A 27,355-nucleotide genomic window follows, 5' to 3' on the forward strand; every position below is an offset into this window, starting at 1 on the left:
ACAATCATATCTGTTCTTTTTTTTTAGTTACTCTTGATAGGCAGTGAATATGTAGGCTCACAGTGTTCATTAATTAATTAAACCGCAGTCTGGTAAACATGAGTGTCATATCTGAGATAAGAAGCTAATACCTGTTCTTTCTTGAAGTAAGACCGCTGAGGTGAATGGCCATCACCACTGGAGGTCAGTAGTGCCCATTGAATGGGTGGCATTTGAGCAGTGTGGCATGGTGCCCGCTCATCCAACACACAGGGACTGGCAAAACTGAGTTCTACTTTAACGCTTTACAGGAATATTTTGTGTCTGGGACATTGCAGAGTGTTGCAGCTCTTGTGACTTCCCACTCTTAAAGCTATGGTGTTTTGATTTTTGCGAAGGCTAGAGGTTGAGGAAAGACTGAGCCATCCAATGCTTCATTCATGCAACTTGATGCAGCGGTAGGGAGAGATTATGCGAGGATGATTTTGTTGAGTGTAAATGTGAAATCTGATTATCTCCGTGCTGGGAGGGGCAGGGAGATATGCTGAGGCAATGGCTTTTTCACCGGGAGGGATCCGGCGAGGGGAGCTCACAGTGACATGAGCGAACAAGGCTGATCTTGCTCTGCAACGGTGGTACTGCAGCTGAGAGTCGAGGTTTCATGGGATGCACTATATATGCAGCCAGCCCTGAGGCACCCCTGGAGGGTTCTGACCCAGCCAAACGCCCCAATGATCCCAGCACCAGGAGACCACACACGCGACAGAGGTGAGGCCACTTTCCTCCACTGCCTGCCCAGCACTGCACTGTACAAGGCAGTACAGTAGAGCAAACGGCGCAAAACTTCTGGGTGAGCTCCATGAATGATTTTTCATGTGGTGCAGTAGTCTGGTTACAGGCCATATTTCAGCCCTGTGCTTGATGCAGGAGTGATGCAGGATAAAGTAGTAGGTGAAGTAGCTGTGTAAAATGATAATGAAGTTCTCTGTTAAGTTGTACACATTCTTATGGTTATGGAGATCCTATGTGGCAATTCTGAAGATGCTGTTTTTAACTGATATTGAGAGGTTTAACTCTTGCTTCTGGTTATCTGATAAGCTACTGTACCTGTATATCTACTGTCAGCAGGCAATAACTTACATTGCGGAGGATCAACACCTCCACTTTGATTATCATTGTTGAAAGTAAAGGAGAACATTTTTTTAAAGAATAAACACTTTTACTGTGAGATGTGTCAGGGCATCAATGGCTTGAACAAGTTGGAGAACTTTGTAGTCACCTACTAGTTCAGTCTAACCAAATGAGCCAGACTATCCATGCATCCCGGCCCTCATAGACCCTAAAGCAAAATAGTTTTGTCACCACATATATCAATATATTTAAAACATTTGTTGACTGACAAGAAATATGTTATTTTTTGTCTGTAAACAAAACATGTGTGACAAGTCAGCTTTTAAGGGTTTCTTTTTTTAATTTATTTTTTAGATCATCTTCCCAAAGTGTCAACGTTTGTAATCTACTGCCAGGAACATTTCTATGTTGAAGTTCATGGTGGCTGCAATTACTTGGTGTAGCTTAATTGTTCTCCCTAAATTTCCCAAATGTATAGCCTGTACATGCTACTGTCCTAAGAGATAAGCTAATGAAATGGCTACCACGGCTAAATTGCTACCTAAATCCAGTTAAGCTAACGTGAGGTGGAACAAACTATGCTCAGCCCACTTGAACGTCTGTGTAGTTAGCGCAACAGGTTCTCAAGGGCAGCTCGCAGTTTGTGTGGGACACCTGAACTCGCAACGTTGTAGCGAATAGTGTCATGTTGTCGTAAATTGCTTTTTACTGTCACACTGTTAAAGATTTGAAACGCAAATACAGTCAGGTTTTGCCATTTACAGCGTAAGATGGAGATGTTTCCCCGTTACACGACCTTGCGTCCACGGAGGACGTGAGAGTTCTGGATTATAGAAAAAGCTTTCTCAAAAGGTAGGCTATTTTCGGTGGGACGTCTAACCTAAACTTATTTGGAGACTATTTGAAGTGTTTGAAAGTGCGTTGCGCCTGTGAACATGTGTCCTGTTGTGTCATAAAATTAGATTTTCTCACTTTCTTTTTGTCGGACCAATGCAATGTGCACGACTCGGTTGGTTACCCTTTCGGTAAACCTTTTCCCCCGTGTTAGGTGTTATATCTTTCACAGCAACAAGATTTTTCAAGAGTAGTCAAGATTGGTTTATGACAAATGAAGGCTATTCATAAAAAGCAAAGTAGAATAAATTACCAAATCAAATCGTTGTTCCCTCCACTTCTGTATTCGTAAGGTGTTATCAAATAGGTATTCTGCTAGTTTATTTCTCATGTTCCGTATATTGTTGTAAGTTCAAGTGGACATAGTTTATGCAATGGCTATAATGTTTACAATGGTAGCCCAACTCTACTTCAACACAAAGCTACCTTAGTGAAGTTATTAGCTTACCCCCCTTGCATGAAATGCACTCCTCTCCCTGTATAGGTGTAAGTAGGCTAACCCCGTAAATGTCTGTCCTAATGCATTTTCAGGATGAAAATTCACATTGCCCAGTCACGAATCTACCTCTTCAGTAGAAGATTTAAGAAAGGAGTGGTACAAAATCCTTTGTTTACATAGACTATGAGGCATGCAACAACATCAAACCAATAGGAAGGATTGTAGTTTAAACAGGAAGAATGTCAATATACTAACACATATTCAGATAAATCTTGATTAGGCTACTGTAATGTGTTAAACTGCGTTGTCTTTTGCCAAGTGTGGCAGGGAGTGAATTTGCACATTATTGCATTTGAGCTCAATTGTTGGCTTTCTTTCAGCTTTTGGTTTGCTCCTAGTATAATGTGTTATTGAAAGTGAACAGGCCCCTATGCCACACAGCACAATGGGTAACATTAGGCTACCCCAAGTTCTGTTGTGGTTCTATAGCAGAGTTATAGAATGCCTCCTTTCTCCCCTCAGTAGATTGACTATTAATTTACTTAGGCTACACTTATATTCTTTAGATTGACAGAATTATAATATTGGGCAATTCCACGGAAAATTGACTTTTTGTCACATCTATAACGCCAGTGAAATGCCTTGGCATTTGTATGATGTGAATGATAACATTCATTTTTTGTGGATTTTTATGATGTACATTCTTCAGCCAAAAATAACAAATGCTCAAATTTCATGTAATCATTCACATCATACCATACCATCATATTTTATTGGCGTTATGGATGTTACAAAAAATGTAATTTTCCATGGAATTGCCCGATTACATGCTAAAAATCAACATTAATGTTTTAGTTAGCTTAGATTTAAAATGGTCACAATGGACCATATCTTTCTCCAAGAATGCTGTCTGTGCTCTGATACTGTGCTGTGGTGAGTCCACAATAAGCAGCCTCTTTCAGTCACGCTATATGCTAGTGTTGGGCTAAACTGAGCTCGTTCGTGGCTGCAGGTGGTGGGGACTCTATAGTCTACATTCATTTCACGTGACAGTTTATTTTTTTGTCCTGTGACAGCAGCCTAGGGTGCCACGCTTGCTTGCAGATGTTCTCTGTGAAAGGGCCCATTAGTTTTCCTGCATTGCAGCTGTTGCTGGAGAGTGTAGTGTTGCTCAGAACAGGCTTAGTGGGGGTGAGATATCCCAGGGGTTTGCTTGGCAATTACACCTGGCACCTATCCATTTGCTCACTGAGAGTAATCAGAACATATGACATCAGCTTCCACTCTCCCTCCAAGGCTGTCTCAGGTGGAAAGGCCTTGATGCTAACTTATTCACATCTCAGGGCCATCTTAGGCCTACTTTAGATGAATGTAATTGTGTGATAAATGGCAGTACATACAGCATTCATGGGGATCTCATAAAGGCCTTGTCAGCATTACCGTTTTATCGTGATTTGTATCTAGATAAGTGTGAAGAGTTTTCCATCTAAAAAGTGTTGTGATTTGTGTAAAGCACAAATGTTATATGAATCTGAGTTATTACAATTGGAATTGTTTATGTAGATAATAAATACAAATAAATACGAATAAATGTGTTAGCTAAGCAAATTCAAGAAGTAGTTAATCAAAGAAGAGAGTCCTGGAATTGTTGCTGCATGAATTCTCCATTGCACAGTTCCATTTAGATGCAGTGAATCACTGAAGCCATTTCGATTCATGTGGTCAAAGAAGAGGAGAACAGAGAGTGCTTTGTTGCATTTCCATGGGCCTTTCTTTGGATAACACTTTGTTGAGAGAGCTGGGTTGGACTTGGAGCCCTCATTAGTGAGTCCCTATTTCTATTTACAGAAGAAAAGCATGGATTCTTTATCACTCTCTTTCTCACACACGCACACACACGCACACATATGCACACACAAACACACACACACACACACACACACACACACACACAGACTCTCACATATGCATGCATGCAGCTATTCCATCCCCATTCTACTTGTAAATGTAATAACATTGGAGATTTTGTCATGAGCAGCTGGGAGAACAGATAGCTATCAGCAAAGCCATGGTGAGCAATTTGAAACAATACAAACCATTTAAACATTCAACAGCTATATTTAGTGATGTAGTCAAAGTCATTTATCCCTTTAAAGGTTGTATCAGCGATTTCAGGCCCAAAAAAGGCCCAAACATAAATGATCACATTCATCTAATCTTAAGCTGCCTGCCCCATAAGCAGGCCGTCAAAAAAATGCGTCTCTGTAGGCAGCCTAGGCTCCGAGATCTGTACACAAAAACAATTGCCACCAACAAGTGTTGCCAACCACTCAAAGGCAAAATAAAGTGTTCCAACCAATAACCGACTAGATGCGTGTTTAGGAGAGTTTCAATTGCCCGGGAGGGAGTAGCGAGCTAGCTCTCTGTTTTGTTTGAACATCAACAGAAGTGATGTTACCCGCCATCGCTGATACAACCTTTAACATGTTGCATTTTTTTGTTATTTATTATTGTTTAATTATCTTACATCTCTTTGTTTTATTATAGTCTAAATGATTCATCTCTTTGTTTTATTATAGTCTAAATGATTCATCTCTTTGTTTTATTATAGTCTAAATGATTCAGGGGCCAGCCTCATATCTTGTCACATCATAGCCCTGTACTGTACATACTGTGTCTATGTGTAATGTCAGTGACTAAACTAAATAGACTGAATAGTACATCACCATTCCTATATACAGTCTGTCACAATATTTACCACTACTTTGTTGATACAAACTTACAGTCATAATAGACTCACTATTTACGAACAAGATGATGTTATAACTATTGAAGGCCTATTTTGAGCTGATATTTTGATATTTCACAGTAAATAGGGCAGTGCTCCTTTAACAGAGATCCCTGAATGTGCAAGGCTTAATTTGATTAGCCTAATTGGATTTATGGCAGTCCTGTGACGGCCAGGCCTGGTAAATAGGCACTAAAAGGGACGAGGGGGGGGGCAGTGTGGCTAAAGATGAAGATGAGGATGATTAACCTTCATGATAGGACACTTTAGTCCCTGTGGCTATGAACAAGGCCAGCGAGACAAGTCAACAAATATTTATATTTGGTCTAAGCTCAACATGCCCCTTCGTAACCTCCTGCTGCCATGGCTGACAGACTGATAGCATATCTACTCTGCTCTAATATTAGTCTTAGAATTGACAGCGGAAAGCTAGCGGGTTCTTTCTGTACCCTGCTTGATGCAGTTCTTTAATTCTTTTTATATAACATCCTAAACATAAATGGATCACATTTCTAATTTCATACGTAATAATCACTTACATAAGAATATAGATAGCGGGTTCATTGGATTCAAAAGCCTGTAGGTAAATGTGTACAGTAATCTGGTATTAAATTCTGATCTGGCTACCAGTTAGATTAAGTCCATTGAAATAGCAGCCATTTTGAAGGTAATTGAGGTACAGAATCATCAAAGGTTAATACAATCCCTGCCTTTCTCTTCATCCACTTTATTATATCCATTTTATTATCCACTACAATTCCTCACATGCCTAGATAGTTTCCATGCCAACCACACCATACCGTGTGACTGACAGTCATCAATGAGAAAGCTCTGTGGAATTTACTTCATTGTTGGATTTCACTTGAGTGTGAAAGGTTGACAGGCACCAGCACATGGTTATGAGACTTCACTGTGTGTGTTCTTTGAGGGAACAAAATACCAGAAAACTCTTAAAGAAACTGGCTGGTGTGTGTTAGTGTATGTGGGAGACAGTGTCACAAAGGTGGTAACTCGCATTGTTTTCGGATTAGGGTAATTTGTAAGTAAGGAAGTGCTTTTTAGTTTGTCGAGTAAGAGTTCACCATATGAATATGGTCATATGTGTACATGTAGACTATATTTTCACCCATTGAACAAGTCTGTCTGCCTATGCTCTTAATTGCCTTCTTTATTTATTCTGAAACTCAAACGGTGGCTTGACTAAAAGTAAAGAACCTATCTTTTTTGCCATTCATATTTGCACAGATGTTCATTATTTTACTAGTGACCTAATTCAAGTATATTCTTTGGTCTCTAACAGTATGTCACTGTTCTCAGAAGAGGACTTCTACAGATGAAGTGTAGCAGCACTTACTTTAATGCCCGACAGGCTTGGTACATAATTCTCTTTAATCTGTGAAGCTTGATGGTCTATGCTAAAATAAGCTGTTATTGAGTACTGGTGAAGCCCCTTTGGGTCTCTGCATCTAACCTTTCTCCTTCCTCACTGCTTTCTCCTCCCTCACTGCTTTCTCCTTCCTCACTGCTTTCTCCTCCCTCACTGCTTTCTCCTTCCTCACTGCTTTCTCCTTCCTCACTGCTTTCTCCTCCCTCACTGCTTTCTTGGCCCAGCTTGCTCTGTGAGTGATTGAGCTGGAATTGCTCATAAGGCAACAACAACAGTGACCTTTAAGAATGGGAAGAGACTTGTCAGTGCCCATCGAGCTGGCAAAGGCTGAGTCATAATGACTCCTCCCAATTAGAGATAATGAGGGGGTGGGAGGTGTGTGTGTGTGTGTGTGTGGGGAGGGGGTTCCATGTTGGAAGCAGAGAGCTCTAGCTGTGCTTAGGGCTATTATACTCCACATTTTTAATTGCACACACAGGTAGCCAGGGCTGAGGGGCTCCCATGGGAACATACCTGGAAACCTGCGTGTGTGTGTGTGTGTTTATATTTGCGCCTGTGCATATTCATTAGTTGTCCTTATGTGTGACTGTGATGCCCTTGGATATTTGCTCATTTGTATGAGAGGAAGGGAGGGTGGGAGGGAGGGTGTGAGTTTAAATCTCTTTACCACTGTGCTTGCTTGTGAAAGGTCATTTACATGGTTCCTGCATGTGAGGTGTACCATGTGACTCGTGTAATCCTCTGCATTTGTGTGTGTTTTACTTTCCATGCAAATTTGTGGCTGCTTCTGTGGTTGTGGAAGGCTATTTACATGGTCATTTAGAATGTGAAACATACCATGTGACAAGCCTAATCCTTGTACCCATGTGTGTGTGTCAGGTTTTATAAAGTGTGTGTGCTTCTGTCTGTGTGTGTGTGTGTGCGTGTGCGTGTGCGTGTGCGTGTGCGTGTGTGTGTGTGTGTGTGTGTGTGTGTGTGTGTGTGTGTGGTCACGTGCGTGCATGTGTGTGTGTGTGTGTGTGTGTCTCAGAGGTCTTATAAAGGTGTGTGTGTGTGTGCTTGTGTCTGAGGTTGCGTCTGTGTGTGATGTTCACCTTCACTTTGGTCTGGGCCTGGTCTCATTGTCCGAGCGGGGCCGTGTTTGTTTTCCATGCAGGCCGAGGAGCATGACTGAGCAGCAGGAACAGAGCGAGGACGTTGGCCTCCTCACGCCTCCGGACCTGCCCGAGCCCCCGAAGGAAGAGGACACCCAAAACCCCCCGCAGTTCAGGCAAGTCAAAACATAAACTGTCGGCTTCCCGCGCACGTAACACGGGGCTTATCCAGACGTCGCGATTGTGCTTCGAGTACAAACGCTCACCCGGTCAGGTGCACCACGATGCATTCAGACTGTGACATCTGTACCACAGCACGCCCCTAATACAAATATCACCTCTTTTTTTCTCCAACGTCTCCATCATAAGTTGGTGAAAATGCTCAGGGGAGCTGCTGAACATGTGAACAGAGTCCACTATTGTTCCTCCCTCAGACTTTTGTTGTGCTCCGCTGGCAATCTTATATACTTCACTTTTGTTGATTCTTCTGACTCATGTCTTCTTTCAGCCAACAAAGCTGTTAAGTATTCCAGCTCTAGAAACATATCAATCTAATGTATAATTGAATTATATTGATTGTGTAATTGTATTATTGTATTCCATGGCTATATTTATTCCAGGTATACTATTTAAGCTGGTGTGGTTATGATATAATGACAGAAATGCATTAAATACAAGAAACACCACCAATTTGACAAAAAACAGCAACACTTATGCGCTAGTTTCCTATACAGGGGTTTAGCCTAGCAGTCTTGGGCAAGTTACTTCAAAAGCGTAATGCATTATTTATTACTTGTTACTGTCATCTCAAAGTAATTTGTTACATTACAATATTATTGTCTTTGAATTGTAAGGCATTACACTACGTTTACATTACTTTCACCAAAATAACAGGAAATATGGATTTGGATCTTCATGTGTTCAATGCAGCGCATTACACGGCAGGAGGTGATGTGGTATGGCATAATGACTGAGCTAGGCTTAAGGCTAACAAAAGAACAATATAATGGTTGCAGTTATGGCTCATGGGACAATGTAGGCCCTAAAGGCCAAAGGTCACTCACAACTTAATATAGTAAAATATAGCCATAGTGAAATTGTATGTTGACTTTAAATGGTTCTCATCATTGCTGGTTGCCTTTCCTTCCACTTACAGTGGTGTAGACTTAATGCAAATAGTTTGAGAATAATGGCTACGATCTTTGTCTGTAAAAGCAACATTTTAGTTATTCTCACTGCTTGAAATGAGAAGTATAGCCTAACCATGTTAGATCTGTTGCATGAATGGCAGAGATAACTTAAATTCCCTTTCTACAGTCATTTAAACAAGGCAATCAAATTCCAGGACCAGCATAGATTTTTTTTAATTCTTGGATAATCTTCTCTGGTGCCAATTGAGCATTTCTCAATTTTGGATTAAAAAGCAAAGTAACTTCAGTTACTGAGAATTGTACAGAGTAAAATATTACTGAAATTGTATTGGTAATGCCTTACATTATTGCATTACAGCAAAAAGCAATGCATTACTGTAATTACATTACTTTTTTAATGCATTACTCCCAACACTGTAGCCTAGTACTAAATTAAAAGCTTTGTAAGGCTATGTTCATACTAGCCATATTTTTCACAGTTGCCGGCATCCGTTTTACATTATAATCCTATGAAGTAGACCCTGTTTTTTATATATATAAAAAGTCCTCGGCTTCTTTTAAAATGCTATCTCGGGCGTTTTTTTCTGAAGCTCAGAGCTGTTTATAAAGTTGAGAAATGTTCAACTTCTAGCAGAAAAACGCCCTATGTCACGCTGTTTTTTGACAGCTGAACAATCACAAGCGGATAAACTAAAAACACGCTTATGCACAACTTTTTGTCAGAAAAAGAAGCCAAGTCTGAACGTACCCTAGGTGAGGATTTTCATTGAAGTGTTTTTTGACAGTTATTTTGTCTTGGAAACACAACTGAGGCCCACTACCAGGTCTTGTGAATCTGTATCTCAAAGTAGATCAATATAGAATGAAATATGAGTACTTTAGACCATTATTTGTCAAGATATGCTCATGCGTTTTGTAAAATGCCCTATGGAAACTCCCCACTTTTGGCTACCCAAGATGCATACTGACAATAAAATGCTTACTGTGTGGCAATCTCTTGGTGTAGAAGCATAATTCTGGTCTCAAATGAAAGGTAACACTTTGAGGTTTCTTGGAATGTATGTCAGGGGTTCTGATATAGAATGACTACACAAAATATGGAATGATCACACAAAAGTCTCTATTTTTTTCTTTGTTGGTTCAATGGGTGTGTATAATATGGACTATACATCTGCACACCTAATATTGGATAAAACAACATGAATGTTCAATTTCTAGTGATTCCTGTGAATATTTCAATACCCTATACACTGCATCTACTTATTGCTAAGGGATATACACTGCAGCTAGAAAGTAGGGAGGCACCAATGGCGGAGGGGGGAGGCATTTTTGATCAAATTTAATTGAGACATAGTAAAATTAATCTGACAATGTAAAGCACTATACAGATTGTACATGAAAAATGTTGTCATATATGGATTGCCAAGAGTTCAAGCTTTTAAATGGTGTATAATATTACTATGCTACATAGCATAGCAATAGGTGGGGGGCACTGCAATGTGTAAACTGTTAACATGAGTTAGACCCATTCAATTTAGGCCATTTGAAATAACTTCAATTTTACCTCAATAATTGTTCTGTCCTGCTGCTTTTCCCAAGACTGAAAATGCTGCTTTTCCCAGGCTGAAAATGACTGAATACAAACAAGTAGCCTATATGTGATGTAGTGAATACTCTTACTCTGTACTCTGTGTTATTTCCCTCATTATATCACAGATGCAATGGAAAGATACAGAAAGAACTTACAAAAACCCATTCATCTTTGAACTGCTGGCATTAGTTTATTTAAGCTTTTGCTGTATGCACTATGTCTATGTTTGCTCTGCCATGATGTATGGACCCCTCTGCACTTTGCACTAAACTAGGACAGCACTGCTGGGTAAATTCACAAATCTGCTCCGTCAGCCCCTTTCACTGGAGCCCCATTATTCATGCATGGCATATGCGCAGAGGAGCCAGCAGGTTATTCAAATGGTAAAGAGGTGTGGAGAGCAGACAGAGGCATAAGCTGACCCCTCTCTGTGCCTGACAGGTTACGTTATGATGTGGCGTGGCTCTTACGTAACCAGGCTCTGAATCAGGGGGGTAATCTGCAGGAATCTGTTCCCTCCGCAGGATTTGGCAGGGCTCACTGTTGTCTCCTTGCTCACTGAATTGCAGAGCAATCTGAACTCATTTCCCTCATGCTTTAAAGCAGGACTTGACCAAAGCTAATGCTGGGTTAATGCCGTGTTTTTTGCGCTTCACAGGCTTCTGTATGGATATTGCCTTGACATGGTTGTTTATTCTAAAACTGAATGGTAGAGCCTATGACATCAAACACTCTTATGCTTGAATGCAATCTAAGCTATTCACAGTCAGTTCGTATTGGTAGTGCTCTTCCCAGGCCAATAAGGCTATTATGACTTTGTGGAGCATTATCATGAATCATGTGTTTCCATGTCAATATGCTTAAGCTTTTATTTAGATTCCCTTAGATTCACTTTGCCCAAGGATCTCATCACATCCGCACTCATATGCTACCAGAGACATGTAGCCTTGCTGCCTAGCAGTGCCCAGTGGCAAAACAACACTGGCCATGGCTGCAGGACATGACATTGAAAGTATGTGACCGCAATAGTAATAGGGTCCTCATGGAGATCTGCCAATGGTAATTACCTTGCTTTGAATCTTGAGGAATAAATGAAGGTTAAGGATTTTAACCACACAAGACAGGATGCTCTTTAAAGAAAAAACACCAACTGGTTTATTTATTTATTTATTTATTATTACCTATTCTCAAATGTGTTAGGACTAAGAGTTTTGTGAAAATATAATTATTAATGTTACAGAGCGATGTCCTTTTGGAAACCTGCTGGTTTTCAATAACCTGGCAAGCCTCTCCCATAGGGATTACAGCCAGCGTGTGAAGACTATTTATAGAAGAATCCAATGGGTTGTGCACACTACTGCCAGAAGATTACTCCAGAGTTGTTTGCTGTAAACATGGGTTGTCAAATAAATGTTTACAAGAAAGCTCATGCAGGTTTAAAAGACGGGCCTGAGAGAAAGTGTGTTTGCGATGGAGCTACATAATGAAATCCATTTTACTTTTTCTTCTCAATTCTGTATACAGAAGAGCGCTTCATTTTAGCCTACATTCTGTCTTAAGACTCCAAATTGTGGGTCTGGAAAATGTGTCCAAATATAGAGCCCTCAAGGAATGCATCTAGTTTTATTTGTGACCGATCTCACCACAAAACATACCCCTGTTTCTATGAGTGTATTTATTCATTAAGCCATTATAAACATGGACACACCTAAAAAAATGGATCATTATGCGACTATCTGCATATTTTCATTTTATTCTTGAAAGTTGTTGAGATTCTTTGTATGTTGCTTTCATTTGTATTACAAGCAGGTGTAACAGATCAAATTACAAACAGGAGTGAAAGCCGTGGCCCCTTAGGAGAATGCCTAGACTGAACCTGGCTTCTCACAGAGCACCTGATGACCACACACACGCGCGCACACACACACACACACACACACACACACACACACACACACACACACACATGTGCGCACACACACACACACACACACACACACACACACACACACAGACACACACACACACAGACACACACACACAGACACACAGACACACACACACACACACACACACACACACACACACACACACAGCATAAGATTTCCTTATGTAGACAAATCCCAGAATCCCAGAGCTCAGAGCTGTGGCTTAGAGACAAGTGGCCTATACACGCCCTGTCCCCTCCCTTCTCCCCCTTCTCCCACCTTCTCTTGCTCTCTGTTTTTGTCTTTTTGCCCTGTCTGTTTCTCTCCTTTCCTGCAGTGATGGGGCTGCTCAGCATGCATAACCATCTCTCCTGTGCACCGCAGGAAGTTGAGCAAAACCCTTTGACCTAGTTCCAGTGCGTGACAAACATAAACACAGCCAGCATCTTTCATATTTGTAGTGTTGTATTTGCATCTCACTGTTTTTGATCAATCCTTAGGAAGAAATTATAACAAATAATTAAGAATAGATATGGGGCTGAAATGAAAAAAAAAATGATTGAAAATATCTGCTACACTCTGAGTAAACAATGCCTGAAAATGTACGTTTTATTTTCTCAATGTTCTACACCCCCCACGACAGAACAGAATAGAACAGAACGGCTGCTCTTTACAGGATACTGCCCCGGAGCACCAAAGGATCACAAACATACACAAATATCCACAGCCTAGCCTTCCCAGCTTAGCCTTCTCTTTCTCTTTCTCTCTCTTTCTCTCACGCTCACTGTTTTTGTCTCTCTTTTGGTCTACCCTCCCTACAGATTAGATGCTTTTAACTTTCTTTTACAATAGAGAAGTACATTCTTTGTACTGGATGTGCTGTGCTTTATTCTGTTTAGAATTGTTATCTGTAAACCCTAGAAGAAAACTTTTCTTTCAAATTCTTTCTCAAGAATAGGTTCAGTTTAGTCTTTATAGTATTGAAGCTCTTTCTAGGCCAAAAACATCTCTGTTCCTGGTGCTGCTTTCTGCACATGCACACACGCAGGCTATGACAAAGTCTTCAAGCAAGTGTTCTCTGTGTCCTTTTTGTTGTTAAGATCTTATGCAACATATTTGCCACACGCTGAACAGATGTTCATAATAACTATTGCTTAGTTGTCAGATAAAAGCAATTGATGAAGTAATAATGTTTTTGCAAATAATGTAATTGTATTTGAAATTGAGTTAACAACAGCCTCTTTACTTCATACCATCATCAATAAAGTGTGTAATAACTGTGCAAAGATATAGACCCTTTCAACTGTATAAACAAACATGTGTGTTCAAGGTATATCCAGAAGATAACACTGAGCTAATGGTAACTTCAAAATAAAGTTTTAAGTATCTGCGTTGGTTTTGAACATTTCAACTGGAAACCTTCTAGGAACAGATTAAAAGGGTCTATAGATTAAGATGGGATAAGATTAATGAACCTCATGAGGGAAATTTGTCTTGGGTGAAAAAAAGTACCATCGCTGCAACTACACATCATATCGATAACATGCAATTCTGTGACAAACATGCGTGTAAGACTGAGCAGACAATACGATGAAGACGTACACAACAGTAGAAAGCAAAGATCTAATGCTTGTAACACATGGATTAAATCCCTTTCAGGGCTGTCTGTGTGTATCAGGTGGCATCATGCGTTTGGTCTTCCTGTGGTACCTGACTCAATGCACACAGCTCTGCGCCCAAGCAGCATGAACGCCATCTAAGCTAAAGGCCCCATGCCATACGATTCCGTTACTAATGGCACAAGCTGAATTTCTCAGGGAGTGATTTCACTTGCTGTAACTGCCTGTGCACTCCTGGCGAGCTGACTGTGTGCTGTGTCATGTGGGTGCCATTAGGGTTCACTTAATGCATCCCCATTTTGTTCAGTTGAGTGTAATGACAGTGTGTGTGTGGTTACCCTGTGGCCTAACCTTCAACTGATCAAGGTCGCCACAGTACAGCTGTGTTGTTATACGCTAATAAAGTGACTGTGGAAGTATGTGGGTCAAATGGTGTTTGGATTGTCATGTCAATGTTCTACACTCTTTGCTTGATGTTACAGAGTGCAGCTTATCGATGACCTATCATATGAGGATGTGAAGAAATGCTACCGCGGCTCTGTAAGTCACGTTTTATATCTGTGTGCTCTGTAGATGTCTATTGTTTATGTTGAAGCACTATCCGGGGTTTCGATAAAGTCTATTCAAGACATTATTATACAAATATATTTCCATGCAGAATTGGTGTATATCTGGTTATAAGCTTTACTGCTTGGTTGAATGGTTGTAGTTAGGCCAACTTTGTTTATTCAACGCCCATTTATTCATCTCCTGCTCTAAGGAAAGTCAAGAGTTTCTTGAGCACTACGCGGCTGCTCTGAAACCTTTGGACAGTATATTGTACCATTTATTATATAGTAGGTCTTGGAAATTCTTAGAGTGGAAACTCTGACTATTAAAAGCCAGTTGTGCAGAATCTTTATATACGTAAATATTTCCACCGACAGCAGTAATAGGCTCATAGTGCAAACATAGGATAAGAGATTTATGCTTGTTGATCAAGGCAAGACAGTGAAGGGTCAAGGCCAGATTCTTTGGAGCTGTCATTGTAAAAGACGTTGGTGCTTCAGACCTTGGCACGTGAGCCAAGGAAGCAGAGGCTACCTGCAAACATGATTACCTGTCATAAATGTGCAATGTCATAATCCTAATTGCAGTGCTGCACGCCAGCCAGACCTGTGTTGTTGTGGAACAATTGGGCTAAAACATTAAGAGACCATTCGACTCATTGGATCAGTCCCTCCGGATTATGATCATTATCTAAATGCTAAATTATATCCCTGAGCTGAGTGGATATTTGCCGAGGCTCACAGACTATTCCGGAAAGTTGTACACATAGTCCAGAGTACAAATGGGGCGTGAAGTGTGGCAAGGCAGCGTCTTTTTTTCCATCCCCACCACAAGTCACTGTGGTTTCCGCTATGGATCAAGAAGGTGTTACAGCTGCTGTCTCGGCTCCACTCCACTCGGTCGCATTGCAGTGAGATAGGAACGTTCACTTCACTCCGGCGCAGGCTGTGATAAACTACCAGCGAGAGACAGACACAGGTGTTAGCTCGGCGCTCGTGAGGACCCGGAAGACGGTTGTGTGTGAGATTGTGTGTGTGTGTGTGTGTGTGTGTGTGTGTGTGTGTGTGTGTGTGTGCTCAGGAGAGGAGGGGGTGAGCTGGCCCCTATTGAGAGCAGAGAGGAGAGATGAGGAGAGTCGCTAGAGTATCACACTGAGTTGTACACACACACACACAGAGAAGGGAACACACACGCACCACACTCACACCCGGAAAGGAAGTGAAGGACTGCTCGTGGTGCTGCCTTTCCACTGCTGCCTCCTCTCCATAGTGCTCGTGAGAGGGTCCTCGTGTGTTCTTGTGCGCCTGTATGAGTGTGTGTGTGAGTGTGTGGGTGAGTTTGCATGTGAGAGTGCCAGCTTGTGTGTGTGTGTGTGTGTGTGTGTCTGTATGTGAGTGTTTGTGTGTCAGCATGTTGAGCCTGGTGCAGGGCTCGCGTCCTCTGAGGCAGCGCAGCCCCACTGCCTCTGCGGCAGACCTCATGACTTTGCCCTGTCCCTCCGCACAGACCGTCAGCAAGTACAACTCCCAGTACCACAAGCTCTTCCAGACTGTCCCCAAGGAGGAGATCCTTATGAAAGGTAAGACTGCCAAACCATGTTTTGCTCCGCTTATTTATAGACTTCCTGTTTTTTTCCTCTTTTTCTTTTAATCCGTTGCTCATATTCATTGCTCTCTTTCCCAAGGCTGATTTATCACAGAGAGAACAAGCTCACGTGATGTGTGCTGTTGGATCAGAACTTCTGTATATAGCTGTTAGCACAGTAACAGTTCTATGTTTTGTGGAAAATTCAGACATTCAAACAAGATCTGTTTAGTCTACTAAATCATTTGTATTTGTATTGTATTAAATCACAGTAATAATGTACAGCAGGGTGATGGGCAAGTTCATTTGTTTGGGGTGTTCAATTCTTATTGATTTGATATTGTAAATGCAGCACACATACACATTTTATACCAACTACCTGTAAATGACTGTGTCATGACAGTGGTGAACAGGATGTTTTCTTTCTGACTCATCCTATTACTGAAAGTCATCAGTCAAATCTCTGTTTATGTTGTGTATTACTGTGTGTGAATATGTGTGCATGTTTCCATTTACCATACTTTTGGTTTCAAATGTGTGTCTTGATGATTTTGTGGTTACGCTTATGTTTATGCTAATGTGTGTGTGTGTGTGTGTGTGTGTGTGTGTGTGTGTGTGTGTGTGTGTGTGTGTGTGTGTGTGTGTGTGTGTTGGTGTGAAACCCCTTCCCCAGTGTACTCTTGTGCTCTGCTACGAGATATCCTTCTTCAGGGCCGCCTTTACATTTCCAGAAACTGGCTGTGTTTCTACGCCAACCTCTTTGGCAAGGACATTAAGGTGAGAATCAGGCAGTCAGCAGGAGATAGCAGCTTGGCTAGACCTTCAATGCCCTGTGTGCTCGAGGAGCACATCTTTACAAGGCCCCATAAAAGGCAGGACTCTGTAAGGTGCATGCCGCATTAGTTGCATGCCGAGTCAATCAAAGTCAACCATTCACCTTTATCCTCACACACACGCTGGTGGTATGCCGGTGGAATTCCTGATAGAGATTCTGTCTATCTTAAAAGCCTTAAGTGTGGAATGGAATGGAATGATGTCCATGGATACGATAACGTATCATTAGAAAGCTGCGAAATGACTATCACTATTGAAACCAAGGCAACCGTACACTTAAGGCCTGTCCACACTGGCAATGATAACTAGCGTTCACGATAACGGTAAAAGCTGCAATTTTAAGTATCACATTAGCTAATAAAAACAATAATGTCCACATTAGCTAATGAAAACAATAATGTCCACACTGGCAATGATAACTAACGTTCGCGATAACGGTAAAAGCTGCAATTTTAAGTATCACATTAGCTAATAAAAACAATAATGTCCACATTAGCTAATAAAAACAATGATGTTCACACTGGCAATGATAACTAGCGTTCACAGTAACGGTAAAAGCTGCAATTTTAAGTATCACATTAGCTAATAAAAACAATAATGTCCACATTAGCTAATAAAAACAATGATGTTCACACTGCAATGATAACTAGCGTTCACAGTAACGGTAAAAGCTGCAATTTTAAGTATCACTTTAGCTAATGAAAACAATAATGTCCACACTGGCAATGTTACCTAGCGTTCACGATAACTGTAAAAGCTGCAATTTTAAGTATCACATTAGCTAATAAAAACAATAATGTCCACATTAGCTAATAAAAACAATGATGTTCACACTGGCAATGATAACTAGCGTTCACAGTAACGGTAAAAGCTGCAATTTTAAGTATCACATTAGCTAATAAAAACAATAATGTCCACATTAGCTAATAAAAACAATGATGTTCACACTGGCAATGATAACTAGCGTTCACAGTAACGGTAAAAGCTGCAATTTTAAGTATCACTTTAGCTAATGAAAACAATAATGTCCACACTGGCAATGTTACCTAGCGTTCACGATAACTGTAAAAGCTGCAATTTTAAGTATCACATTAGCTAATAAAAACAATAATGTCCACATTAGCTAATAAAAACAATAATGTCCACACTGCATACAACTCACAACAACAACATGAAGTAAATCAGAATCCACTGAATTGGTGAATTGTACAACTGAGTGTACAACTCAGTCTGAATGAACATAAAGTATATTCCTGAGACTCCTTATTGGTCAGTGTGGACATTTACATCATTACAGTTACAGTAGTCTTTATTGGCATCGGTAGCATTGTGGACAAGCCTTAATTATTAGTCTGTACTGTCTAACTAAACTCGTTTACATTTCTAATTTGTATTTACAGTTTTAGAATTTATCTGGTGAACATACAAAAAGTAATGAGCAATGTGATCCTATGTTATATGATGGCAGTCAGCTAAAAGAATATTATGCTCAAAAGGCATGATATGTTATGAATGTATCATGGGGCTTTGAATAAGGCTAAAACTAACGATTATTTTCATAGTTGATTAATCTGTTGATTATTATCTCGATTAATCAATTACTTGTCGTTAAGTGTTCCTTTCCTTAAATGGCACAAACCAATTAAACTAGTTTGCAATTTAAACTAAACTAGTTTGCAATCAATTCAATAGTTGACAACTAATCGATTAATCGATTAATTGTATCCCTACTTTTGAAGCTACTCCACTTTATACACTTTTAACAACAGCACATATAACCCCTGTCAAAATATAATGCATATAATGCACGCAATATTTATATACTTAATATTCTTATTCTATGTAAGAATAGACTGTATATACATATGCATGTACAAAACACAAAATATCTTTAGGCCATGACAGTGTCTGATTAGGGACACCATGGTCGGCCAGTGAACGTAATTCCATGCCAGTCGTGACCATATGCCAGTCATGATGACTGATGGCCTCCTTTCATGTCTGCTCACAGGTGGCCATCCCAGTGGTGTCTGTGCGACTGGTGAAGAAACACAAAACAGCAGGCCTGGTCCCCAACGGACTGGCCATTACCACAGACACCAGTCAGAAGGTGAGAGGCTCATTCATGGTTCAGTGTGTTTGCGTGTGTGTGTGTGTGTGTGTGTGGGCGGGGGGGTGGGGGGTGGAGCTGAAAATATGACGACAGCAAAATGATTATTAACTACCAAAATGCCCTTTTGTTTTTTTTTGTCACATTGTCACATTTTGACCTCTAAGCTTGTCAGACAGGTTGTGTTGTTGAAGCTTACACATGCATCTTGGGAACTTAGAATCAGGGAAGTGGACCAGTTTTGTTTTTTTTAAAAGTGCAAGTTGCTGTTTTTAACCGTATGCCTTGTTGAAATGTTGAACTTAAAAACCCTTGTCGCGGGTGGGTGGCTTTGGAAAGAGGCATTTTGAAAGAGGAAGCTGTTTGAAAGGAGCAGCAAGGCGATGAAGAGATAGGGGTGTAGGCTAGTGACAAATGGTCAGAAAGGGCTTTAGTTTTTGAGTTACCCCTACTGGAGGTAGAACTAAACCCAACAATGTTTTTTCCTCATCTCTAAGGTCTACCATATATGAAATGGATTCTTGGCTAAAAATATTTTACTGCTAAGACTGTTAAATTAACAGATATTGTTATACACCCCAAAACCAAAAAAGGACTAAAATATAGCCTGTCCGTATTGGAGTTAATATAAATTAGTGCAGATCAATCACACAAGCTCTGAGAACTTTGAAACTTGGCATGTTTATAGTCAGGAAGTTGCTTCACCTACTAGAAAAGACTGGATGTGAATATCTTGATGTATGGAATGAATAGACACATGTAAACATACACCTAAAATAAGTGGACATGCTAAAAATGAATGTTTTAATTTCATATGCAGAATGTTTTCATTTACTTTGTAGCTGCTTTACCAGGGATTATCATAGAAACACATATGATGGCTTATGGGAAAGGTGGGGTTGTTCTGAATCCAACAATACCAAATATGTAAATATAGTCCTTACGAATCAGGGTGTTCTGTCACTCAATGTATGAGGTGTCCAAAATTAAAGAAAATGTAACACTGGCAAAATACAATCTCAAGTCCAAATCACCAAGTTTCAAAGTTCACCAAGTTTTCAAAGTCCAAATCTCCAAGTTTCAAAGTTCTCAGAGCTTGTTGTGTGCACTAGTTTATATGCCTTAACTCCCATACGGACAGGCTATATTTTAGTCCTTTTTTGGTTTTGGGGTGTATAACAATATCTGTTAATTTAACAATCTTAGCAGTAAAATATTTTTAGTCAAGAATCCATTTCATATATGGGAGACCTTAGAGATGAGGAAAAACATTGTTGCGTTTAGTTCTACCTCCAGTAGGGGTATCTCAAACATGTGGGGCCTTTGTCACTAGCCTAGTGAGGCTAAAGCCATTTTGGAAACAAAGACCTGTCAACAAGCCCAGGTGTCTGGAAAAAGGGCAGGCTAATGTAAATCGCCTGCTCAGTGGTTTGGTTATGCTGAAGGGGTTTCAAGGTGACTCGCAGGATTCTATTTTAGGCCTGTTTTTCCCCTCACTGCCATGTAGAAAAGACGATTGTTCGTGCCAGCAATATACATTCCACCTTCCCTACGGACGCAAGAGAACATTACAGGTGTTCGCACCATGCTTTTGTATTCTCAGCCTCCTCTCTTTGTCATCATGATTTATTCTAGATGGTGCTTTTGTTTGCTGCTTCAAAGGAACAGCCTTATCTCACGTTGGTGTGCCATTTTCAGCGGCAGTGTAGGAGGTTTGGTTGCATCTGTCGCACGGAAGCTTTTTTTAGCTGGTTTTTGGTCGCCTGCACTGCCACAGACTTTACCTCAGCAAAACCATTGGGCCTCCAGATACATGATCCTTGACGGACACAAGCTGTAAACCTGAACTGGCTCTTCAACAGTTAACTAGATGACCGAATGATGTCTATATATAAAACACAGTCATACCACAATGATAATGACTGCTAAAGATGTTTGGTCACACTTAGAGGCAGAAGCTCAGGAGATAGTGAATGAAAATGTTTTTGCAAATGGAAATATGTTCCCATGGTGTTCTTTAAGCCTTTAAGCTGTAAGCTCTTTCCACTGGCTAGCTTTATACACTCATCTCTCTTATGGGGAAATGTAACTCTTTTCCTGGTAATGGGATTATGATATAGTATTGCTGTTCCATTGGTATCACTGACTTTTTATTGTGTTTAAAAAGTACACCTTTTGATATGTTTTGGGTCTGTGTGTTTGTTTATGTTTGCACTAACTAGTGATTTACATGGTGGCTGTTTTTGCATGTGATAAGTTACTGTTTGCCGTTTTGCGCCCATAGGGGGTGTGCATGTGGTATCAGAGGTGATGTTATCAGGTGATGTTATCTAATGGAAGATGTGTGTTTCCCTCTTTATCTCTTTCAGTATGTGTTTGTGTCACTGCTGTCCAGGGATAGTGTTTATGATGTATTGAGGCGGATTTGCACACACCTTCAGGTACCATTCAATTAAATATGTCATGTATCTATTGCCAGTTTTGTAGCTATATATAGACAGGCAATTTAATCAAACCTCTCAAATCTCTTTTAGGTCAATGGCAAGAAAAGTCTCAGTCTCAAGCAGTTTATGGAGGAACCCAACTCCTTATCTCTGGTGAGCCTTGGACTCCTTGCTTGTGTTCCCGTGGCTTCACTATCTGTGAGAACAACATATTTGAATTTTTTTTACTAACTATGTTTATTAGTTTATTAATATTACAATTGACAGTACAGTAAGAGTAAAATATATTGTAAGATGCAATGTATTCCTAAAGAAGCTCTTTGCCTCTTTAAGTGCAAAACATAATTTACACAAGATCTATATGCCACAATAAGATAGCTGCACATTGACCTATTCAGAAGTATTTAAACCTTTGTATATTGTGCAACTATGTAGAATTAAACTCAATTGTAACAACTGACACAACCCAACTAACTCGCACACTACCACCACTCAGTAACTGAATTTCACACAGGAAGTTTCCCAAGATGTAGATACAGACGTTCACAGCTGATTACATGAAGCGATAAGAGCTCTGCTGGTATATGGCAGTGAAATAGTGACCCTTACATCACAACACCAAACTTATGCAATGTGATTTACCATTAGTCAATGTAAACAGCGAAGGTTACAACATCAACAGTTACAGTTATAACTGTAACACCCACACATTCCAAATGATGAGAAGTAGTCACATAAAGAGGTAGTCACATAGTCATACAGACATTCATTCATACATGCTTATGTTGTCAGTCTGACTGTTTTTAGTCTGACCTTATCCCACGAAGATGTAAGATAACTTATATGCAGGAAAACTACTGAAGCTGTATCTGTTTTGATATCTAAATCCCAAACTGACTCATTTCCAAGTTGCCTAAAGCAGACGAAAGACTAAAGCAGAATACAGATTCTGTTTCTCCCAGAGAGGCATCAGATGTCTCCTTGACTCTGACCTCAGTGCTGCCATCTAGTGTCTCAACCAGTGTAGTATTTGATGGAAGACATTTTCCTTTTGTATTTACTCATAAATTATGCACATTATATATACTGATTATCATTCAGTGCATTTAAGCGAATTATTTTTTTGTATTTACTCATTCCTATTATCTATGACTTGCTTTGTCTCCACATATGTGCTCATGCCTCTCTCCCAAACCCCCCCCCCCCCAACACACACACACACACACACACACACCCTCCATCTCCATCCAACCAGGACGAGTTCCCGGTCCCGGATGAATTCCCTGTGGCGGAGGAGTTCCCCCCAGTGCTGAAGTGGAGGCGGAAGCCGTCTGTGGCCTCGGTCTCCTCCTCGCTCCCAGACCTGCTGGGCAACTCGGCCAGCAGCCTCAGTGCTGTGGACACGCCTTTCCAGACAGATGAGCCACTGGAGGGTGAGGATGGACACACACACACACACACACACACACACACACACACACACTCACACACACACACACACACAGACACAACACACAACAATACCCAAACACACCTGTGGCTCCTCTCCAGGGTATATGTGGGCATGAAACATAAACACACTCACCACATCACACAGTCCAACCTTTATCTGAAGAATAGGTATCCATCTAGCTTTAAATCGAACGTAGTCACTTATACGGTTTTAGTGAGGAGAACTTAGCTTATGACGATCAAATCTATTGTAATCGACTTGTGTTTGCCATTAATTCTCTCTAATGCTCACACATATGATTGTGATTGTTCACTCATGTGAACAGTTTAGCAGCTATTATCAACTTCACTTAACTTCACCTCACTTATCTTGCTTGCTGGTAGATGTTTTGTTTTTCAAATCAAGTATTGGCAATTTCCCCCAGTCTACCTACATGTGAGCTGGAGATGAATATGAAGCTATTTGGATTGTTTGTGCAGCTTAGTCTGCATGCTGTCCTGATCGTCAGCGCCAGTCAAGCCCCAGCACGTGTGGGGGAGGAACAAGCGCCGCTCTGTTTGATTCCATCCGTCCGTGTTACGCAATGGCAGATTAGGCCAAATAGAGATTTTTTCATGATAGAGCTGGAATTAAATAGGCCTGTTGCATCTGCAACTGAATGCTGTCAACTGCTGTGTGCATGTGCCTGTGTGCATGTGCATGTTTGTGTGTGCGTGTGTCTGTCCCTCTAAATGTCTCCATTGTTAATGGATTTTTTAGACCAATTTGTTCCCGTTGTAGGTCTACCCTCCACCAGTGCAAACAGGCCTTATGTTGAAAGGGGTAGATCACATATTATCTCTTGAATGGGTCCGTTTTTGCCTGTATTTGTTTTGTGTTTGCATGCTTGTGGTTGTGTAAGCGAGCTTGGGCCAGAGTCTAGTTCAAGTAAAAAAAAAAAAAAAAAAACTGCACCTGCTTAGCCAACAAAAAAGGTTATATCAGTTCCCACGCCAGCAAAAAACCTACTAAAGGTCAGGACCTATTTTTTACCAGCAGGGAAAAAGCTTCTGTCTGAATTAGGGAATTAGGACTGAATAGTGTACGGCTAGTGCTAACCCAGTGTGACTGTGATCCATGTGCTTTGTATTTGTTCTCCAGAGAGCGGCCTGGAGACAGACAAGATCTTGCTCACAGAACCGGTTCCGGAACTGGGCCAGATGGAGTACCAGCTGCTAAAGTTTTTCATCCTACTGTGAGTTGGGTCAAACTCTGGCTCAGGGGAACAGTAAATCTGCTGACTAGTGCTCTCTCTTTCTCCTTCTCTCTCTCTCTCTCTCTCTCTCTCTCTCTATCTTTCTATCTCTGTGTTAATCTAATTTTTCAGTCGTGGTTCCTTCCCTGCAGCATACAGAAGCTGGCCTTTTAATATTAATGTGCTGAACGGTGTGATATTAATGTTTGAACATTTAATACATTTATCATGGGTTTTCAAAAATCCACCCCTTGCCCTGCTCAGTGTTCTTTGTAGGAAAGCAGGTATACCTCTGGGATATTACATGGATGATGGATGATTTTGTTTCATTCCTGTTCTGTCTCTGTTCTTAAGGGAATATACCATATATGAGTATTTAATTATCACTGAGAACGGATGTTTCCCTTTAAGGATATGGTGGTAAGAGTTACTAGGCAGATTTTGTAACAGGGCTCTATCAGACCCCAATGTTGCCATCTAGTGTTTAGGCTCATGCAGTGCATTGTTTGTTACATTTGTACATTTTTATGTATTCTAATTTTACAGACGAAATTTCCCCAAAAAATGAACAATGTGGATGTACTAATATTACCCTCCTTCTTCCCTTCCCCTCTTAATCTATCTCCTTCTCTCTCTCCCTCTCTCTCTCTCTCTCTCTGCGTATTTGTCTCCGTTTCTCTCTCTCTCTGACTTTTTTTCCTGCAGGATCATTCTTCTCATCCTGTCCTCCTGTTACCTAGCCTTCCGTGTGTGCAGCCTTGAGCAGCAACTGTCGTTCCTCAACCACAACCCAGCCCTCACCCTAAGGGAAAGGTACTGATCACACTGCAGCTGTCGCTAAATATTACACGTGCATCATTGGAGATTTCATTTACTGCGGTTCACATGGAACATTCAGTGTGTAATGGGATAGTGTCAAATGAAATATAGAGCTGCTCTCACATTGTTTTGTAAGGGGAAAAAAGAATGTGCAATGTTACCGTAGCTTCTCCTCCGATTGCATCATATCCAGTGAGCACTCAGACATCACAGCTCGCTTCTCTCCTTTGTTCTGCTACTTTACCATCATACCCACATCGTATCCCCTGACATTTAATGTTCAGATTTTTTATACTGTGTCAACATCTGTTTTTGCAGATAACTCAGGGCTTGAGTTTGCCACTGGAAGGAAGAGCCTACCTGCACAGGCCCCTTGCTGTCTTTGATCATGTCAAGACTATGCAAAATAGGCCCTTTTATTTATTGAAGATTTCCTGCAGTTTAGAGTGGAATTATACTCCATCACTGTAGTTTGATCATTGTTTTTACAGAATAAGCTGGGAGAAAAAAAAAACAGAAAAAGAGGCCCTTAGGTAAATCATTCTTCATTTTATCCTTACACTGTTAAACTGGATTGGATCGAACAGCCGTCTCTGCTGTTCCCAAAGATGTTCCATGATGATAATAATGCCAATGGAACACTAAAGGGGTCTGATCGATCTCACACACACCTCTGGCTGCCTTTTAACATATACCGTATGTAATCCTTCCATTTCAAATCCTCTGAAGATTCCGAGCAATAATAACGTCATAAAGATATACATATCTAGAAACCAGCAATCATGACCTCTGTCAGACTCATCTTGAACTGAGACAGTTGATAATCCGTGTAGTCACAGTGAGTTCGCAGACAGTGTGAAGACTGGGCAACGAAACACTGGTCAACTAATAGGAAACTGGAACTGCATAGGATGGTCAATGAGAAAAAACGGAAACCTAGATCCTTTGGGCTACCGTCATCTGTGGTGGAGACAAGCTTGTGGGGAACCACTGGTTTGACAGATGTATTATTGCACTGTATAGAAACAATTATGTTAGTCCTCACAGTAGGGAAAATACTTCATGTTTAACTGCAAGGCTGATGTAACATGTAGTTATTACCACTACCAAGTCAGGTTGAGCTACCTGTGTGGATATCATAGCTGAGTACATCTATCATAGACATTTCATAGAGCCATAGCTGAGGTACAGCACTGGACTAATCAGGGTTAAGAATAGGATGGAATAGAATAATGATGCTAAAAATATGTATTTTGTTTTTTTAGATGTAATCTAGAAGTGAGCTGCACATAATCTTCTTGTTGTCCACCTCAGTGAGTTTGCACAGACAGGCTAGTTATTAGACCAAGGTATAGGGAGGTGTTAGCCCTATTCTTTTGTTCCTGATATGCCAAGTTTAGATCTCCTGCCTGTCCTTATAATTTATTTAAATTATACTCACCCACACACTGTATGTTTCAACTGCCAAATTAGAACCTCAATATGTTGGCATAGCTTGGACCCCATAAACAGATTTCAGCTTTTTTTCTTTGTTTTGTGAGGCTTGTTAAGTTGTATATGTTGTTCCTATTTTGCATATGCAATGCAAAGATGTCACATAAAAATCTACTGTATATTTCAAATGAACTATTGATGACAGGAAAGGACCTGTTTTTTACAGAGTGCTTGGGCTGTTGTTAAGACAGAGTTTACGGTCCAGTCCTGGAAGGTGTATGCGTGTTTGCACTGAAGTGAATGTACACTGCTCAGTTTGAAACAAGAATAATGCAAATATCAAGTGCTGGATCACAAACATTTTCAGAAATTTCACTGAAGTTGAACATTTAATGTTGGAAGATACATTTGAACATTTCAGAATTGTTTGCCTCATATTGATGTCCCTGGTTGTTCTTGTATCCCCTCCACTCTCTTTTCCTTTGCACACACAACACACATCAGGAGCCTTGTATGAACCTTGTCTCATGTCAAGTATTAAATAAGCAGTTCTACTGTAGGCTGTGGTTTTCTTTTCCGATCTACTGTCGTACACACTTGTAACATTTCAATTGTACTAGTTCTTTCAACTACTCATTAAATGTTACTGACACAATCTAATAAAAGCCATTTGATCCAGATACGTCTGGAAAAACAGTGTCAGAAATATAGTGATCATTTTTTAGATCAGTGCTTATAAAGAGTCAAAAACATCAAATAAAGTTTTACCATCAACTCCAGTGCTGTCCAAGTCTGTTGACACTAGTGCTACACTTTATACAGCCTTTGCGTGTGTGTGTGCGCGTGCATCTGTGCTCATGTATGTGTGTGTGTGCGCGTGCATCTGTGCTCAT

The 27,355-nt window shown here is 40.6% G+C and overlaps 1 protein-coding gene across 4 annotated transcripts; it reads left to right on the forward strand.

Moving 5' to 3' along the window:
- The first annotated feature begins 1,718 nt into the window (after nt 1–1,718).
- gramd2aa (GRAM domain containing 2Aa) lies at nt 1,719–27,241 on the forward strand. 4 transcript variants are annotated; one of them, XM_076286820.1, is made up of 12 exons: nt 1,719–1,962; nt 7,775–7,888; nt 14,484–14,541; nt 16,057–16,129; nt 16,808–16,911; nt 18,980–19,078; nt 21,448–21,519; nt 21,613–21,720; nt 22,778–22,955; nt 24,116–24,209; nt 24,915–25,022; nt 25,347–27,241. In XM_076286820.1, exons 2-12 carry the CDS (start codon nt 7,785–7,787, stop codon nt 25,348–25,350), a joined length of 1,002 nt encoding a protein of 333 aa, XP_076142935.1. In that variant the 5' UTR covers nt 1,719–1,962; nt 7,775–7,784; the 3' UTR covers nt 25,351–27,241. The 4 variants fall into 4 exon arrangements, with proteins under 4 accessions (XP_076142935.1, XP_076142938.1, XP_076142934.1 ...); XM_076286823.1 differs by having other exon boundaries at nt 21,613–21,675; XM_076286819.1 differs by lacking the exons at nt 1,719–1,962; nt 7,775–7,888; nt 14,484–14,541 and having other exon boundaries at nt 15,431–16,129.
- Nucleotides 27,242–27,355: the final 114 nt, after the last annotated feature.

Source organism: Alosa pseudoharengus, unplaced genomic scaffold (assembly GCF_046254945.1).
Source record: "Alosa pseudoharengus isolate Yale_2024_CS ecotype anadromous, Long Island Sound unplaced genomic scaffold, YU_APseudo_1.1 YU_APseudo_1.1_scf_16, whole genome shotgun sequence".
Lineage (NCBI taxonomy): Eukaryota > Metazoa > Chordata > Actinopteri > Clupeiformes > Clupeidae > Alosa > Alosa pseudoharengus.